Genomic DNA, 20,623 nt, shown 5'->3' with positions numbered 1-20,623 from the left:
GTCTGTCAACGACATCTGTGAAATTACGAATAGCATTCGCAATGTCATGCATGCCGTCTGTCATGGCTGTGCGACATGCTCTCAGCTCCCTCAGACTCTGTCTGGTGTACCTTTCCATACGCGCCTGTGCCTGCATAACAGTCCGAAACATAGTGGAGGTTGACATACCTCCTTGGGCACGTCGGCCAGAGGCAGTACGGCCACGGATGCCCCCACGAGAACCCATGGGTGACTGTCTGCATGGTACCATTGTAGGACCCTGCTCATGGCTGCTTTGTAGGGATGCATGTACCACAGGTACCACATTACCCTGATCTATGCCCAATGCATACTGTCCATCACCTAGGGACAATGGTGACAAAGGATGTAACGGCAGGATGACTGTGCACATTGAAGGGGTTGACAGCTGTGTACTGTCAATTGGCTGACCAGTGGCAGATCCAGACACACCTTCCTGCACCATTATAGACATTTCATCATCATCAGTACCTGGGGCACAAGATTCAGGTTCCCTGCTGCAGGTCACCAGAGCAGCACCAGAACCTACGGGAGGAAAACAGGGAACACAGATTACAGTATCAACACATATTTTACAGTGATGCACTTCAATACTAATGCACACATTCAGAAATGGACACATGCACTCATGGACACACACACACATGCACACATGGGCACAGGCACACTTGCACACATGCACACCCCACAGTACACACACACATCAGTACTGAGTTACACTACTCTTACTAGTGTTAACCTGGGTATTGCAGGTATTATTAAACACACTCACCAGCATGTATACTACAGAGTTACACTACTCTTACTAGTATTATAAATTGTTTTTCAGGTAATGTTAAACACACTCACCAGCATGTATGGCCTGCCTCGTTGCTAGATGGGAGGGACCTGGAAATATGAAGAAAGTAATGTCAGTGGGCACAAGTGTGCCATTTGTTTTGCATATGATACAGTACAGTAGTACACCAATTCCCTTATACACATCAGCTGCTCTTAATGTCAGTATCACACATGCACAATTACATATCATGATGACAGATACATACCACGTGCACACCTTATGCATGCATGAAGTAACAGTGTACAGAACAGTCATATGTACATACAAGGAGTTAACTCTAATCTCACCCTTACCTCTCTTCAAACAACAAATCAAACTGTACTTCCACAACCACTGGCTTTGTTCTTGTAGTACTCCAGGCTAACTTCCCTCTCCCCACCCTCTCTTTACCTTTAACCCCTCATTGTGCATAAAAACTAGCTTCTACCCTATTTCTTTTCCCTTGCTGTCCTTCTATGCTCTGACCTACTTCTCCCATCTCTCCCACCTCCTCTTGACTGTCTTCCTTCTTTTCCTCTCTTCTCTTCTTGACTCCTGCCTCTTCCCTATTATTTTATCTTTCATACTCCTTCTACTTCTCTACCCTTCTGAGCTTTAACTGTTATCTATATGGCTTTTGCCTTATTGCATAACCTTTATGTTTTAGGTAAGATTGCTTTGAAACCGACAGAACATTGTGTATGAGTTTAAACTGTTTGAGTTCCTTAAATGTATGTTGATTTTATTAACAAGTTGATTTATATTTCTATTATTTTGTATGTCTTTATTAACAACTTGTCTGTCTGTCTTTATTATGTTATGTGTGGAGCTTTTCTCCCGGGCCTCTACTGAAAATGGACATATATCAAGCTAGACTAGCCCGGTCAACAAATGTAAAATAAATAACAAAAGATAAATAAATATGGCATCTTACCTGCACGCTCGGTGTCTTGCTGCTGTGTGGATCCAACCTCCATCATGATGCACGTCTGATGCTGTTGTTGTTCTGGGGCTGGATCCACAACACTTAGCAGTAGCCCCTCCTGTCTGGTGAGGGGGGATGTGGCCACCTCCCCACCTGTGGCAACCTGTTGCCTGCGGATATCTGCAGCACGCTGGTGGACATTTCTAATCAAATCACTGCAGTGATGTCTCACCTGCTCATATGTCCTATCATGCATGTCAACATCATTTATCCTGCTGACAAGGTTTTGCCACAGTGCAGACCTCTCCTGCTGATTCTGGGTGGTGCATGAAAACAGGATGTCATAGTCACGCACCAGGCTCTGGTGGATCACTTCATCCTCTGCAGCAGAGTAAGCAGGGTTCCTTTTCGGAGCCATATCTCCCTGGAAAAGTACCCAAACAGGTTATCAGCAGAGTATGTGAGCAATATATGGTACACATTCTATACAGGGAGTATTAAATTGTACTTATTACTGCTTGGTTGTAACTTGATTAAAGTGTAGCTATCATTTAAGTCTTTTGGATTAAGCACTTGGCCTTCAGACCAGTTGTTTTACATTAGGGAGGTTTGTGGCAAGCACTGTGGTGGCAGGACACATAGCTTTCATCCTTCTAAGTTGGGAACTGCTGATTGAGAGCCCAGTGTCCAAGTGTATTAGTTCTGGTATAAGCAGTTGGCCTTCAGGCCAGTTATTTAACATTAACAAGGTTTGTGGTCTGCACTCTTGTGTGAGAATAGGCTGTACTCTGCCATTCATAGCTGGGAACTTCTGGTTTCAGGTTTATAGTGCCTGCATATTTGAACTGTATTTTACTGACATTGGTACACCTTGTTTGCTGTAGCATACACTACATCCAAGCCTCCTGAATCTAGCTTTGTTTATATGCTTGTTATTTGTTAGCTTGTTATTTCACTGGTACGCTACTTCCACATAATACACAGCTTCTTAGCACTTCTGTGAATCACTACTGATATCTGCATTGCTTACTGTACGTATTTCCTTGTTACACTTGACAGCAAGTGACTGCTTGTCGTTTTTGCATTTACTTAATTGTAACACATTGCACTTAAGTTACCTGGCACTTGCTCACTGAAGCTATTATATCAGTCAGCAGTAGTAAGTAATATCAGTACGCCCACACTCCCCACTGGACCTTGTTTTCAATTATTACGGAATTCACAATAGTATTCAAGCATGTCCAAAGGTCAGTTGTCAATCTCCTCTCCAGCTCAGCTGGTGAGTGTGGTAATCCAGAGGCAATGTTATAACAGCCGCATGTACACAAACAACCCCCTCCTCCTAACAACAAATTCAAACACATGTGAGTGATGCAACCATATACCAAACTGGAGGCTAGGCTCTCTCTACTCAATACTGCCATAACCAGTCAGGTGGAGAAGGAAACCACACTCACTACAATTCCAGTCTCACATAGACCTACCACGACAACAAAACAAACACATAATCACACAAAAATATACTCAGAGGCTCAGAATAAAGATCTGCCTAAGCAGCAGAGACCTCCAAAGCAGACACCCAAGCAACCACTACCACAAAAACAAACACGTGCAACACATATCTCACAAAGCCAATGTGCTGAACACTCATAGCCCTTAACAGTAAACACACCTCATACACTTGTAATAGGTGCCTCTATCATTAGGCACACTGACGTCATGTTCACCAGGCTTAACGAGGAGAGGGTCACAGTGTGCAGCCTGTCGGGCACTTCGACCCGCCACATAACACAAACACTCAAGTAACTCCAAGGCAAGTACAAGTATGACTCCCTCATTGTCCATGCTGGTGTGAATGACCTGACACATACCTCCCTGGACTACATGACATGAGACAGAAAGGAGCTCTCTGAGCATGTAGCCCAAGACAGTATAACCCTGACCTTGAGTAGCATCTTACCCTCACCAAGAATGATGCCACAATATCAAGGCAAGATGATCACTTTCAACAATTGACTGAAGTACTGGTGTCATTCACAGGTGAGCCAATGCCTGTCAGCTTGGGATGATGTGCTGTACAAGCCACGATGCTTTGCTAGGGACAGCTTGCACCTGTCACCCCTGGGCTTTTGGATTTTGGCAAAGGCTCTTGCTACACCCATAGTGCCTTTATTAGGCAAGGCTCATAAGGCAAACCCACATCCATACGTATCACAAAGGATGAGGAACTAAGAGTAATGCTACTCAACACCAGAAGTCTAGACCTCAAGATACACGCACACAAAACTCTACTTAGCATTATGGACATTGATATCTGTGCAGTAACAGAAACCTGTTTCATGTTTCCCAGGAGCACACCAGCACTACCAAGTTATACCTGTTACCATTCTTGTCGGCCCCAACACTTGGACCAAACAACAAAAGGAGGGGGAGTATCAATATTCATCAAAGATTCCCACACCTCCACATTGGTGGCAAAGTACCACATAGGTGTTAGGCCATTAAGTACAGAAGAAGTAATTGGGGACCTGGGGAACACACTTGATAGCAATCTGTCATTTGTCAACCACGTGGCCAAAGTGGATTGAAAGACATGTTATATAGCCCAGCTAATCATGAAGGGATTCACATGTACAGCAGGGGAGGTCATCGTGCCTCTTTACTCATCCACCATCAGGCCTATAATTGAGTACAATGCCCCTTATAGGATGTACCTAACCAGACACCTACAGCAACTGGAAAAACCCGAACAGTACCTCATTAAGAGGATCAAAGGGCTCAAACAGATGCCATATGCTGCCCAGTTAAAGAAAATCCAGCTGGACTCAGTGGCATACTGCCTGTTCAGAGGCAATCTGTGCCTGCCATATACAGCCATGTCCAACCCAGAAGTAATGGACATGCTGCACCTCAGGAAATCAAACTCCCATACAGCCACACGCTCAGGAGACCTGAACCTTAGCACTGACATAAATAGGACATGCTGGAGGGACATATTCCTAACCCAGAGGCTCCCTTCACTCTGTAATGAACTCACAGTACAGGTTAGGCAGAGTCCCTCATTGACTCTCTTCCATAGGAATCTGGATGAGTGGATGGAGATCATAATTGTACCCCGGGTATCACTTCTATGTCACTGTTAGACAGAGGCACAGTATACTAACCTCGGAAAAGGGCATAGCAACATAAATGTTAATTGGGTGGCAAAAGACAAACACATTCTACTAGGCTTATCAATGCCCTTGGGCAAATAGCCTAGTATGAACCTATGAACCTATGTGTACTGCTATAGTACTTCTGCCATATATTGCATGTGTGTGTGTGTTGTGGGGGATGCGCAGGTAATGGCCAGATATTTCTGCACAGGCAACACGTTTGAAACACTCTGGGTGTTCATCCCTACATACTGTATGTGTGTTGCCATCCAACCCTGTGATGTGGACACACATTACTCAGCCTGGATATACATATCCAAACAACACCACAAGCACAGTACACTACCTTGCTATGTATGTATGTAATTACACAGTTATTCACTAGTTAGGACTGTGATGCTATCCATGCAGCCCACTGGGCCAGTGGAAGCCACAACACACACTGCTGGCCCCTTTGCAAAAGCTTACTACAGACATCCCACATAGTGCATGTAATGTGCACACACATATCTAACCCAGACCGTATGCACACCACTTATTTATCCTGTCCAGTGGACTACAGATACAGGCACATTGTATAACAATAGCAGGAGGCTACTGCAGCACAGGGCAGATTCACATGAAGGCAAGGCATCTGTGGTCAGCAGTGGTAAGATGCTTCACATTCACCAAATGCACAGATATTGGCAACATTGTTGCAGACAGTTTAGGTGCAGGTATTCCCCGCCTCCCCATTCTCCTACACAAGTGGAATTAGTTATCACAGATGACTGTAACCTCCCTATCATCTCACATGTCCAGGTGAGGGCCACAACAACATTGCAGAACACACAGCATCACTGTTACAAAATGGTATCCCTGGATGTGTGATACGTTCACCCCTAGGGGACATAGCACCACATTACAGACTGATATTAAACCCTGGCCATACTACAGGATATGTACCTGAACAGTGCCATACATACACAGTGGTCCCACACCAATGAGGAGGAACCTCTACTGACCCTGGGAACTACTGCATCATATGCATAACTGGCCTTGTGTTCTAAGCTATGGAAGTTTTAAGTATGGACGACATGTACAGCAATATTACATATGTATATATATCAGGACTATGTACGCACGACCTATCTCATGGACATACCTATAGACAGTGAACTATGATACATTTGGAGGTTTCACAGTAAACACAGTATTAACCTGCTACTTTGCATTACCCGTGTTTGTGTCAGCTGTTGCTGTGTCAGTGGTGCTACTTGCTGTTTGCTGCTGCTGCTGCTGGTTTTGTTGCTGGCTGTCTTTATTTCTTTTTTTTTCTCTCTCTGTCTCTCTCGGTTTTGTGCAATGAATGTATTGCATGTGTGGAGTGTGAGTACTGGATGCTTTTGTAGGTATCTGCATAGGTCCATGTGATGGCCTCTGCACCAATTGTAAGGCAGCATTTGCTAATTGCATGCAGCCAGTTGTGTACTGATTGCATGTCTCACTGTGATTTCAGGACAGTGCTATAAAAGGGTATGTGAGATAGGCGTTGCCCTTTCAGATTGTAAGGGCGTGGACCATGCTGGTATGTTGTCGACAGTGTTCTGTGAGTGTGAAGGTTAGTACGTCTCTCATGCTTCATGCTGTGTTGTAAATTCAGGTTACTGCATTTCTCTCACCTGTTCCCTGTAGTGAGTGTGTATGCATACTGACACCTACAGCTATATTTCATATGTATTGATATATATATATATATATATATATATATATATATATATATATATATATATATATATATATATATATATATATATATATATGTGTATGTGTACATATACATACCTTCATATATGCACATTACCTTACATTATTATGTACAAGCTAACAATTAGCAGGGCTGTTTCTGTTAACACTAAACTAGTATGGGAATCCAGTAATTCGGACATTAAAAATCTACCTGACATGCTTTGGGTAGTACACATCCTATATTGCCTTTATATTGATTCCTACTATTACATGTTATATTTATTTTAGCACTGTATTCTTGTATGAGAGTCATGGCTTAGTGGTAGGTCATACAGACTAGTGTTACAGAGGTCCTGGGTTCGAGACTGACAGTGGGAATTTATTTTTCTTTCGGAATGAGTACAGGACCTGTCAATCAAAAGTGCCAAAGGCACTTTTAAGGACTTAAAACCAGGTCTGCGCTCATTTGCGCGGAGCTCACGCATGCGCACTGGCGGTGAGCTTCGCGCACACAAGCGCACACCCGCGCTATTTTCTTTGAAAGAAAAGAAAAAGGGTTGACAGGAACGTGGTGAAAAGGGGTCACAAAGAGGGTAAAACAGTAGGGAAACAAGATTGGAATTTGCAGGAAGGATGTAGGTGAGGCCCATAGCTGCCCATGTCTTTCTCAGCAACAGCTGTGCATTTGTATGCAATTTGGTGTGACATTTGGAACCTTCCACCCCTGAGAGAGGTGTCCGGACAACATTAATACCTGTTGTACAGCCAATTGTAATTAACAGTTTCGATGTCCAGCGGACATGTGTGCAACACGGACAGCTATGTATGGGGCATAATTTTTTTGTGGGTACAGAGTGCCCTTTTTTTTTTATCAGGTGAGAGTGGTATGTCAGGTGAGGTAGTCGGTATAGCTGGGGAGGTAGGTTGGGTAGGTTAACAGACAAGACAGACAAGATGCATACAGGGGCAGTGTATGACACGTGGGGGGGGGGGTTACACAATTGACGGGGACGGAGGTTGGGATATCCAGGGCACATGAGCCCACAGATGGCAACAGTGGAACTGATATCCCCACCCATAGGCAGTTGCCACTGTTCCTTCACAGCCCAGGACGGGCTGTGCTGGGGGCTGTGCAGGCGGGACAACGGGCATGCCCGTAAGCTGTGCCACCTGGGCCTCAAGCTGGCGTAGGGGCTCAAGAACAGAGTCTTGGATCTCCCTTCGCACCACAGACCGGACACCTTGGAGGGTGAGTAGACGAGCTCCTCCGGCCACGCTTGCAGAGGGGGGACGGGCCCCATCCCCTGCAGCGCTTCCACCCAAAGGTGGCACAGGGCCACCGGAGGAGGGTCCAGCCTGGGCACTAGTGCCAGGTGCAGTCGCCAGTTGAGGTGGGAGAGGTGGGTCCGCTGGGACCTGCCTTCCCAAGCGTCCTAGGTTTGTGAGTATGTTATATTAGTTTGGGTTAGTGGCATATTATTCCATTCAAATTAGTTGTAACAGCATGCATTGGTATTCCCATTAAACAAACACCCAGATATTAACACCATTGAACAACGGGCATATCAATATCACATGCATTATTTGAACGGAAATACACAATCAAACAACATGCAGGGTTGATTAATGGCAACAGGCCATGAGGTTTGCAGGTATGAACAGGGCACATGCAACAACAGACATGCATATATTTTTGAAACAGGACAAATGTCCATGGTTAATGAAATGTTCACATACCAATATTTAGTGAGTATTTTAATTTGCAATTATAGGGTGGGGTGGAGAAAGAAAATGATGACACATTCATAAATTATACATTGATATACATTTGTAATAGAAACACAGTTAACTTGTGGGTGATAGTTTCAAAATGATTTTTAATTGACTGTCATTCTAGACCTGTTACAGATACATCACTATCCTAGTTATTTTGAATTTGATCAGATACATCATCCTGCTACACTTTGATGACAGAGCAGGGGACAACTATGGATGTTTAGTATGTCAGACAATCATTCATTCTATCTGCAAATTGTTGACTGTCATCACCATATACAGACCTGAACATTCAAGATTCAGACACACTGAAATCAGTTTGGGATGTTAAGTTTTAATTCCCACATGCATTTAGTTCTGTAGAACCACACTGAAGCCTATATATTCAGGAGTTATTGCTACTTTATTCATTGATACATGACCCTTTCTGTCACTCTCACACATCCTGCAATTTCACAGTTCAGGTTGGTACTTCTAGGCTTTGTTCACATATTAGACCTGTGGTGATTCCAACACTTTCCAGCAGCCTCACTTCTGTCATGATTCAGCATTTCAACAGGGGATATATCTCACATGTGATTACCTCAGATTCTGAAGCTGTACTCTTGAGACTACTGCAGGTTATACTACATTTAATTAATGGTGGGACATCTGTATTACAACACTATTTATTTCTATCAATTATATTTCCAGTTACACTTGCATACTGATGAACTTGTTGCAGCCATACCTGCAGACTTTCACTTGTTGCTTGCACATTATATTACTTTTAATCAATACACTGCAGTGTTCTGCTACATGCTACACTATAATATTTATTTACAAGTACTAGGTGGGGTTACTAACCTGCATGGTGGCACAGCTGCACCAGCCTGCGGTCATATGCCCGTCGATTCATAGAGCGGACACCTGCAGCTGTAATACAAAATGAGTAATATTGGACTACACATCTCCATGGTATCAGCTAGTTGAATTCCTTACATACATAAGTAAAATGTAACTTACTCAGTAGTGGGGCGTTGGGCATATCCCGGGCCTCCTGGATCCATTGGGTCAACTGGTCTTGTTTACGCCGCTTCAGGTCCACATGGTGGTGACGGACCTGCTCACCAGTACGTGGAATCCCAGTAGCACTAGTGAGATCATGAGCCAACTGGTCCCATGCCTCCGCCCTGTATGCTCCCCATGAGACCTGGCCCTGCATGAGTTGGGCCTCATGATGGTGAACTAGGAGCCAGACCATGTATCTGGACTCCTCAACGCCACACTGCTGTGCTCGAAAGCAATGTCCCACACCTACTCCACTCATTCTGCCTGCAGGTGTATTCTACAATCATTTATGCTGTGTATTCCCGCCTACGGGGCTTATATATGCCGATTTTCCCACACATTGCTCTGATTGGCCATTTTGGAATTGTATCTACTTCACAGAAACTGCTTTCTCATGCTCCATTTTGGATTATATCCTATATATATGCTATTTCTGCATTTCTAAGTACTGCTGTCATGGTTTAGTGGTTTAGTACCTTGACTCTAGTGCATGGTATCCTGGGTTTGAATCTGACCACTGATTTTTAATTTTCATGACTGTCTAGAAATGAGTTGAGGACCTGTCAATCAAACATGCCAAAAGCACTTTTAAGCACTTAAAACCAGGTCTGCGCTCGTTTGCGTGGAGCTAACGCATGCGCACCGGCGGTTAGTTTGTGGGCGCAGCGCGCACCTCCGCGCAAACTGTGTGCGCTGGGTTAAACCTTAATTGGCTAGTAACATACATGTTCAGCTGAGCACAGCTAGTTGCACACAGTTTGAGCCTGTTAAACTGGTGCTTAGCTACGGGCAAGCAATTTGCAGCCTTTGAAACACTACTCAGCTACAGGCACTCTGTCTCACAGCAGCTTAGCTATCGCTACATTTCTAAATAATTTTATTATTGTATTACTTGAAATATATGCTCCATTTCATTCAATTTTACAAAAGGAAATACTTTTACATTTGTACAATGCTGTCAGGGGCCTTTTTAGTGCTTATTTACAAAAAAAAAAAGGTTGTTGTGTGGGCTCGAACCTTGCCTGCCTGCTCTTAAGCCGACAACTCTACCACTATGCTATTACTTCTTGGCTTACTTTGCATATTTAGTTCTTATATCCTTTTCCACTGATTGCTAACTGCAGTTGCGCTAGTAGCACACCCGCGCACACAGTAGCAAACATTTACGGGGTTTAAAAAAAATAAAACAGTTTTTATTTTCATTTTATAACATCTGTTCACTTTTTACATTGCTGGTCTGTGGGGGCATGTGTTGTGCAGTGTGTTTATTCACATTTCCATGGTCTCTCTCGTGGCTGTTTACTTTCAGCCATTCTAGACGTCCGGGGGCGTGTCCGCTTGCAGGGCTTAGCCTACGGACACGCCCCCTACTGTCTTACTGTGTAAGAGTTACGGTGTGATTCAGCATGCCTCATGCACCTCATGCATATGCATGACATGCTGACATCACACCGTTTAACTGCAGCCTCAGTGTAAGAGTTATAACTCTTACACGGAGGCTTCCTGAATCTGGCCCACAGTTTACATGAACACAGGAAGTGAGATTCAAAGACAAAATTAGCCACAATGAGGAAGACCTCATTATTAGCTAATTTTCATATCTCTGAAGTGAAGGTGATTATAGACTGTGCTAAACAGCACTTTTCTGTGTAATTACCACTAGCAGCCCATACATCACATACACAAGCAACAACCTTGTTCAGTCTACCACACATGCACACGCACGCACACACACACACACACACACACACACACACACACACACACACACACACACACACACACACACACACACACAGTTTCATACAGGTACACAAATCTCACAGGCATCCCCACATATACAAACAGACACTCACTCACAGTACATGACAACCCCTCATCTGAACACATGCAGAAACACATTCACACTGTTACCCAAGTGTGCGCACACACACACACACACACACACACACACACACACACAAGGACACAGCTTTATACCTTTACCTTTTGAAGTATTGACTCTTTCTGCAATTCATACAGAGTTACATGTTTCAGTTTCAGTAATATATCTAAGTATGATTGAAAAGGCTCCAGTAAGAGCTTGCTGATGTGATGTCCAGGTCACTGGAAGGCCTGCTGCTGATGAGCTGAAGGCTAAACTGTGTTCAGAGGTGGCAGCGATTTTTGTTGTATTAAAACTAATCATTTGTCTAGCTTATAATTCAGTTGCAGATGGGATAGCATGCACCAGTTTTGGTCTTAACTGTCGCACGTTGACTGCACCTGCCTTATTTCATTGACAGTTTTAAGGCATCATTGCTTAACAACCCCTTTGATGGGTTCACCCTGTTCAAACCAAAGGTTAAGGAAAAACTGGAGGCAGCAAAAAAGAGGGGACACCCATATTGCTGCTTATGTGAAATTTCAGACTAGTCAGTACCCCTTGTCCTGGATGCAAAAGAACCTACGCCAGTTATGGTGCTGGCATGGCTACAATATTAAGGCAATCAGAGGTCTGTGAGGAACTAGTGAGGCCATGGTAACTTCCAGAATGGATGCTGTTCCAAGACAGTTATCAACAGAATAAAAAATGTTGCTATTGGGAGGGGGGGTGCTGGAGACTAATCACTGAGGATCTCCCCACTCTGGAGTAGTCACACACCACTTAACCCTTCACTTATCTTTGTGGCCAGCCATCACTCAAGCCAAGTAGATTCAGACTGAGGTATGCAGAGGGTATTTAATTCCCACCACATACTATCCGGGCCACAGTCCTTTTCTTTACCCAGTGTCACAGCCTGTAAATAGAGTGCATAAAGGAAAAGTTGTTCTTGTTCATTAATGAGCCATTCATGAGTTCCCACCAGACCAGAGAGGATCAGAATATTGCTCCTGGTCCTCTTTAGATCCATAGAAAGCAAACAACAGACTAGTACTGCACTTCATTTGCCTGTGTGACAGTCTGGAAGGCTGTCTTGGATAGGTACTGGTTCAGTGCCTGTAGAATATCTGTTCGAGGTCACCCTACATAAACATACTGCAGTTAAAAGCTGATTTTCTCCATCTTCGGACTGTGTAGAGCGAGATGAAGCAAGAACCCTTACTGGTAAATTTAGTCTGTCAGACCATGGTTTGCAATCCAAAGGAGTAAGAGACTGGAGACTGTATCCAACGAAGTTAGTGGGGAAACATTCTTACTCCGTTTCAGGTAAGAGATGTGGTCTGGGTATGATAGTGACTGCAGCTTCTTCTTAGTAGCTATGTAGTTCATAGAGAAGGTGATCATTTGCCCTAGGCAGGTTTAATCTGCTAAGCAGAAGCAGTTCTTAATTTGAGTGGAGAGATCTCTTTCAATGCAAATAGTAATCTTCCTAGTCTGCTAGTCTGCCCTTGGCACATGTTTGCCTGGAGCTCAAGGAAGATGTTTCAATCAGCTTAGTTACTCATAATATTGCAAATGGCATTTCTCTGGTTCATTGTAGGCTGGTCATATTGTTCCAGAAGGGGTACTATGAGTTAGCCTCTGATGAAGGATCTTTATTACATGGAACTTAATAATGGGGTTATCTGTTATCTGTCCTTAGAACTGGTTGGAATGACAAATCTGATGTTTGATTCCTGGAAGATACTGTTTACAGCTACTGTAAAATCTGTCAAACACCTTTTGGAGCTGCAGATTGCACTTAGTAGTGAAACATAAGGACTAACTTTCAGTCAAGATGGACCCACATTTTCTGCACATAGTAGTGCAACAAGTGTCTGTCGGTCAATTTTTTCATCTCCCTATTAGATTCCAAGGAGAAAATGACCCTTCATACCCTGCATGTACATTGGTTCCTCAGTTTGCACCTGATCGGGGTGTATGAGGTCAGGAAGACAGACCATATTTGTCTCTCCTGACATGCATTGCAAGAGTGACATTTTCCAAATAGTTGCTGGAGGGGACAGCAGGCTCACATTACTTTTTGTCAGGGTTTTGGCCATTTATCCATTGGATCAAAAATCACTCAGGTGTCGGACAGTACTTCAACACTTGCTTCAAGAATGTGTCCGTTACTGACATTTGCACCTTAACTGCTTGGTCAGCAGTATATAATTTCTCTAAATACTACTGCATGAATCTTTGCTACAACTGCTAATGGCTTCTCAAAGTAAAAGAGTGCAGTGTACTCTTCATCTCTGTTTTTAAACTTCCTCTACCCACCTGTTATTAGTTGATTGCTCAGTCCACCTTAGGTGCTTCGTCTCCTGCAGATATTTGAAGACTGTACATTTAAATATGTCTCTAGATGGAGCAGTGTGTCTTGCAAATGTTGCTGATCATTCTATGGGGGTCAAACCTGGAGAACACAAAGCAAAGCCTGCTCTTGTAACAGAGTGTGGTGACATTAGAGTGTAACTTCAAGCAAAGTTCAAACCTCAAACGTGGGCACTAGGCATGTTTCGAAAACTGAAGTAAGGAGGTGACATTTTTTTTGTCCACTCCATTGGGAACTGAATGTCACATAAAGTGGCATGTCTCTTACAACTCAAACTATACTCTTACCTTCTCTACTCCTTATACTCTATCACTTCACTTCCTGTCACTCACAGTTACCTACTTCCTATTTCCATCCATCATACACCACTCAACTGAAGTACTACACCACAACCCTATCTACTAATTTGTCCCTCCATCCTTCCCCCCACCACTCCCATTCCTAAAATAAAAATATCTCCCCCCTCCCCTTTATAACAAAAAAACAAAGTCTACTTGCTCAAATTAAAACCCCATTAAACCTCTACTTCTGTCAGGTGACATTCATCCTAACCCAGGCCCTACAGACACTACCCTGAACAATAACCCTCCTGTATCTAAACCTGCCAACCCCTCCAACCCACAGAAACAAGTACATTTCTGCTCTATCAACCTCAGGAGCCTTACAAATAAAGTTCAAGAACTCCATTCTTGTATAGCTAATTATACTCCTGACATAGTTACCCTAACTGAACCATAGTTAAAACCACACCATCTGGACAGTGAAATCATCCCTCCTGGCTATAATATCCTTAGACTAGATCGACCAAAAAGAAAAGGAGGAGGAGTCTCTATACTCTACTCCAACTGTCTCTCCCAAATCAGTCCCGCACTAGACTTACCCTCCTTCTCACCAGCTGAACTCCTACTGACCAACTTCAAACTTAACAGTTTCAACACCATAACTGTCGCAGCAATCTGTATCCCCCCTGGTGATAATATTAACATACTTGAGAACATCCTATCTCATCTCTCACAGACCATTCACAATGAAATTATTATACTGAGAGATGTAAATATTGATTGTCTTTCAGTACAAGCTCCCAGCACTACTTCCTGTATAAACCTACATGGGTTTGAGCAGCTAATCACAACCCCAACCTACATTAATAAATCTCATCTACCTAGCTCTCTTCTTGACTGGATATTGGTCTACCACCCTCAAAACTATCATAACTCCCAAACTCTTCCAAATGCCCTCATCGAACACTGCCCAATAACAGTTACCATACTCCCCACCTTACCAAACCAAACAAATTTATTACCACCCCCTCACTTTCTCATTTCAGTCCTAACTCCTTTATTCACCAACTCTCCAGAATTAACTGGTCTTACCTCACCACTCTTCCTTTAGATGAAGCTGTCCACTCCTTCAACACTACATTCCTAAACATTCTTAACTCCCTTGCTCCTCTTCACATGATTAGAATCAAATCTAATACTGCTCCCTGGCTCATTAAATCTACCAGAACCCTCATGAAAAACCAGGATAGGATTTGGAAAATGTGGACTAAAACTAGGACCCCTTCTCATCTTCAGTAATATAAAGAACTAGGAAATAAAATAAAAAATGTCCATTATGACAAAATAAACTTCTATGCCAGTCCTCCCTCTACTCTTAAATCAGACCCAAAGAAATTCTGGAGCTCTATTAAACAGACTCTTCATCCAGGAAACCCTTCCTCTCCTAACCCATGTCCCAATGCAATGCCTGAAGACATAGCCAACAAATTTAACAATCATTTTATAAACTCAATAACCTCCATAGTAAATGTTCTTCCCCCCCAGAAACAACACTAGCACCCCCACAAACTATATACCTTTTCCAAACCTTGTAACTCCTTCTCTCTAAAAGCAGTATCAACTAACTATGTGAAATCTTTACTCTCTAAACTTAAACCTTGCTCCCCTTCTGTTGACAAGCTACCCTCTTATTTCCTGCAGATTGCCTCTGAACCTCTTGCCTATCCTGTATCCATCTTAATCAACATTTCTGAATCCTATGTCCCCACTGTATGGAAGAATTTCTTTACTCTACCCATTCACAAAGGGGATGACTCCTCAGACATATTCAACTTCAGACCGATTGCTATGCTCTCTCCACTCTCAAAAATCCTAGAGAAATGCATTCACAAGCAGGTAATGCATTACCTTCACCAGGAAAACCTTCTCATACCCACACAGCATGGTTTCCGTCCCAAGCATAGTACAACTACTGCACTTATATCATTCATCAACACAGTCTCCTTAGCCCGTGATAACAATAAACTTGTTTCATGCCTATTCCTTGACCTTTCTAAAGCCTTTGACACTGTCTCTCACCCACTCCTTCTAGACAAATTCACTAACTTACATTTCTCTCTCCCTACTATCTCCTGGTTCTCCAGCTATCTTTCTACCCACCAGCAATCAGTTAAATGGCTCTCTGCACTATCCTCCCCTCTCACTGTACAAATGGAATTTCCCCCAAGGGTCCATACTTGGACCTCTACTCTTTAATATTTTCACCAACTTGCTGTACTCCTCTTGTCCCCAGTCATCTCGTGTGCAATATGCTGATGACTCTACTGTTATAACCATTGCTGACAACCCAGCTGACCTCTACTAAACTACCCAGGCACCCTTCCACACCATTGAGACTTGGCTTAGTGATAAACTAATACTTAATCCAAAAAAAACTAAGCCCTACTCTTCCTCCCTAAAAACCTCACCACACTCAAAAGTACATTTACCATCTTATCCTGCAACACCACTACCATCTCAGCTGAATTTAGTACTAAATTGCTAGGTGTTACAATAGATGATCAGCTTAAGTTTGATCTCCATATTATTAACTCAGTAAAAAGAACTCATCAAAAACTTGGACACCTTTTCCGTAGCAAGAAATACTTAACTAACACTGCCTGAGTAACTCTCTTCCAGGCTTTATTACTCCCAATACTCCTGTACAGCTGACACATATTCACAAACTTAAATTCTACACTTATCTCCAAGCTGGAAACTACCTACAAAAAGATTGCCAGATTTGCAGCTAACCAAACCTACAAGTCACACCACTGCTTAGCACTACAGCAACTAGACTGGCTAGAATTCCCTCAGCTGCTCCAACTATACCAACTACAAATCATCCACTCTATCCTCTAACTACCCTCCTCCTGCCCCAGCATCTTTACCATCATATCCAAATATTCCCCTGCTAGGACTCTACGCAGCTCAAATCAGGAATTATTATAGCAATAACCCACGCCTGGGTGTGGGTAATGCTAAATTTACCCACGGTTGGCGTGGCCCTCGGGACCAAACAAAGCCAACCGTGGGTAAATTTAGCATTACCCACACCCAGAAGTGGGTTATTGCTATTATACCATGACATTATTTAAGAAAAGAAACTGTTACTTTTCTTAAATAATGGCATAGTATAATGCCTGTTTACTACCCTTCCGCAGATGTCTGGCATCCGCGGCAGTTCTGATGTACTGCACGCCTGCGCAGTACATCAGAGCTGTGGGCAAAAGCAACGGAGAAAGCAAGATCTCTGTTGCTTTTTAGTGTCTCGCTATGTTAAATGAGTTTAACATAGCGAGACAGTTTTAAAATAAGCAACGGACATTTCCGCTGCTTATTTTAACTGTCTCGCTATGTTAAACTCATTTAACATAGCGAGACTAAAAAGCAACGGAGATCTTGCTTTCTCCGTTGTTTTAACATGCCTCGCTATGTTAAATGGGTTTAACATGGAGACAGCTTTAAAATAAGCAACGGAGATCTCCGTTGCTTATTTTAAAGCTGTCTCGCTATGTTAAACCCATTTAACATAGCGAGACAGTGTTTAAAAAAAAAGAGTTATACTAATGGAAAAAAGTCCGGGCGACCGGACCTTTTTCCATTAGTATAACTCGATTTACAACGGGCACGCTGGCCAATCAGCGTGCACGTTTTGGGGGGATCATGGTATAATAGACATCTACAAACCCAAAACCAAAATAGGCTGCCTTCTCTATAACTATAACCCAGCTACATCCTGGAACCAACTCCCTTTGGAAATAAAATCCCTCCAGCATAGCAAAAGTTTCAAATTAGCAACAAGGAAATACCTAAAAACAAGGTGGTCTTGCCACTGTAGCCAGCCACCCTGAAACCACCATCCTTTCACCTATTTCACTACCTCACTCTTAATGTATCTCTAACCCTATTCCCCTGCTTCTTTTACCTCTTCCCTTCCTCCAATCTCCAACCAATCTTAATTCTTTCAGTTTCAAAACAACCTACTTGCCTAGTCTGTCTCCTATACTCTACCTCCCCTACATCTCCTACTAGCCATTCTTACTTTCCTTTCTTGTTTCTGAACTCCTTTACAACTAGATCCTACCCACTTTAAATAAGCATCTGCCTAACTATTAACTCATTCTGCTCTAAGCAGCTTGAATAATATTGTAACTAGTCACATTTTCTTCTGCTAATTGTTAAAACCTTGTTTGTAATAACTCACATACTTGTCTGCCAATTGTTAATACTCTGTATAAGTGAATTGCCTGAGGAGCTTTTCTTCTCACCAGGTCTCTGCTTAAAAGATCCTAGAGCTGATTGCTACTACTATGTTACTAAAATTTAATAAATAGTTTTTTTTGTCCTGAAGAGATTTTCCCCCTGGATCTTTGCTGAAAATGAGCCAAAAGCTCAGTCAAGACTAACCCAGTTAACAAATGTAAAATAAATAAATAAAAAAAATAAATAAATGAAACTGTCGAAGACTAAACAATATGGTAAATACTTTCATAACTGCCCTCCCCACACCCCCATTGTGGAAAATATTGAGTAATTCACATAAGATCCCACTGCCTTATGCACGTTGAGTTTTATTATATTTCTTTCAGAGACCACTTATCCTGTCTGGGTTTGTTAAAGTCACCCATCTCTTACTTTGTGAGTACACAAGTGTTAATTTTGTAACAGCTTTTGCAGCATTCCTTTTGATAACCAACTGTCCATGTTGCTTCAGTTTATTTTTCCTCTACTCTTCCTTTCTAGACCTTTGCTGTCTTATGTATACATAAAACATTTTGTTATCCATCTTTATTAAATTACTGTCCTTTCCTTAGCATGCATCACATCTGTTCTGACTGCTTTATCTGATTCATTTTATGTTAATGTGTATTTTTCTTTCTCCTCTGCATCTCCTTGACTTCCTAAATGGCATCACTCCAGAAATAAGGATTATAAATTTGAAAACGTCCCCTATCCACTGCTTCCTATTATCCTGCTGGATTCTACATTTAATTTCCTTGGCTGCTATTATTAATTCTTTGGTGTAAGTGAGGGAACATTTACTAAAACTGTAACCTCTCAACTTATACAGAAAGGAACTTCTGCAAGGTCAGTAACCTTCCCTTTACTATACATTTCTCATGTAATGGTGTAAAAGTTAATCATGCACATTATTATTACACACAAGTAATTTTTAATAATTGTTTCCACAGAGTGAGATAAATGAGAAGTTGCGCTTGCAAGAGGAGACCTATACTGCAAGAATAGAAAAGATTAAGAAGGTGTAAAGGCTGCTGTAATGGTCTGAATAACACTCAAATGCTAAAGCCACATCCTTACAATATGCTCAGATCTTTTATAGAAATCTTTCTGTTGTTCTGCATAGTGTAATGTTCACAGAATTATTTTCCTGTTATTGCTAAAAACATTGAAGACAGTTGCCATATTTTTTTGTATATTCTTATTGTCAGTTATTATGTTAAATGCACTCTAAGTGGTCATTGTATTTAAAACTGTAATGAAAACAAGGGGTGCAAATGTGCAGAGTAATTATTTCTAGTATTTTAAATATTAAAGTTAGAGGTTCAAACCTTAGAAATCAAGTACTCAGTTTCTTATAATAAGCGACTGTAGTGTCTTGAAATAAATGTATCATTTTACTTGCTTTCATGCTCGAAAATCCCCATTTATTAAGGTTTGCTATTCTTATAGATAAGGAAAGTTACAGTTCCTCTTCTTAACTGACAGTTATTTTATTAATAGCCTGTCTGTTGATTCTGCTACTGTTTAATGACATGCAGTCTTATAAGTCCTTAAGTGAAATATGATGTTGCATCATCTACTAAATTATTACTGTTTGATCTTATCACGTCTGCTTGTGGACAGAAATCCTGTGCAAATGTGAGAAGTAATATAATGTTTTGGTTCCACAGAGGCAGTAATTTTGTTTTTCATGACATATTCATTTAGCTGCTGTTTTTTACCTACCAGAAAGCATGCAAAGAAAATGAAGATTTGCAGTTACTAGCTTTCCTGCAAATTATTTATTCTCGCAGGCCAGATTAAAAAGAGTTCATCCATTGCTGTGCTTTGTTCTGTTTGCAAAACTTGTTAAGATCCTTCTGATCATTCAAGTTTTCCTCCTTAACTATAATTATGTGATAGTTATCTTCGCCCCATGTCCCAGATGTCATCTGGTTTTGAGGTTGTACAAAGAGGTGTGGTAGAACTGAAGTCTGGAAAGACGCATTGCTCCTGCTTGTACTCAGATGATCTTTTCATTAAACAGATTAACCTGATGATCAGCTGTATGCATTAATTCAGACCTGTGGACACCTACATGATGAATGATGAATGTTGTTTCTGCTTTCTATGATCACTATGAAATCATCAATATTCTGGATTGCCTTCCAAATGTGGTGCTTGGTGAAAACTTTAGCCTGGTACCTGGTATTGTGTTCCTATGATTAATGGTTATCCTTTTTGAGAACCCTTGGCTCATAGTGATACTCAAGTTCATTTGTATGAACATCACTCACTTTTGGTTCCACTGAGCTTCCCATAATATTGCTTCTCTCCATAGCTGAAACTATCTGTAGTATTTTAAA

General features: G+C 42.0%; 1 protein-coding gene across 4 annotated transcripts in view; it reads left to right on the top strand.

The window, feature by feature from the left end:
- CABCOCO1 (ciliary associated calcium binding coiled-coil 1) overlaps positions 1-20,314 on the top strand; it is an 806,689-nt gene extending 786,375 nt beyond the window's left edge. For all 4 annotated transcript variants that reach the window (XM_044056394.1, XM_044056391.1, XM_044056392.1 and 1 more), the window contains one exon: positions 19,229-20,314. In XM_044056394.1, coding sequence (XP_043912329.1) covers positions 19,229-19,303 — 75 coding nt within the window. In that variant the 3' untranslated portion in view covers positions 19,304-20,314. The remainder of the gene's footprint in view (positions 1-19,228) is intronic.
- The last annotated feature ends 309 nt before the right edge of the window (positions 20,315-20,623 follow it).

The sequence above is a fragment of the Protopterus annectens genome, chromosome 14.part0 (genome assembly GCF_019279795.1).
Source record: "Protopterus annectens isolate FY-2018-M chromosome 14.part0, PAN1.0, whole genome shotgun sequence".
NCBI lineage: Eukaryota > Metazoa > Chordata > Ceratodontiformes > Protopteridae > Protopterus > Protopterus annectens.
The sequence above is the reverse complement of the archived record's forward strand: the minus strand, read 5'-3'. Positions and strand labels throughout refer to the sequence as shown.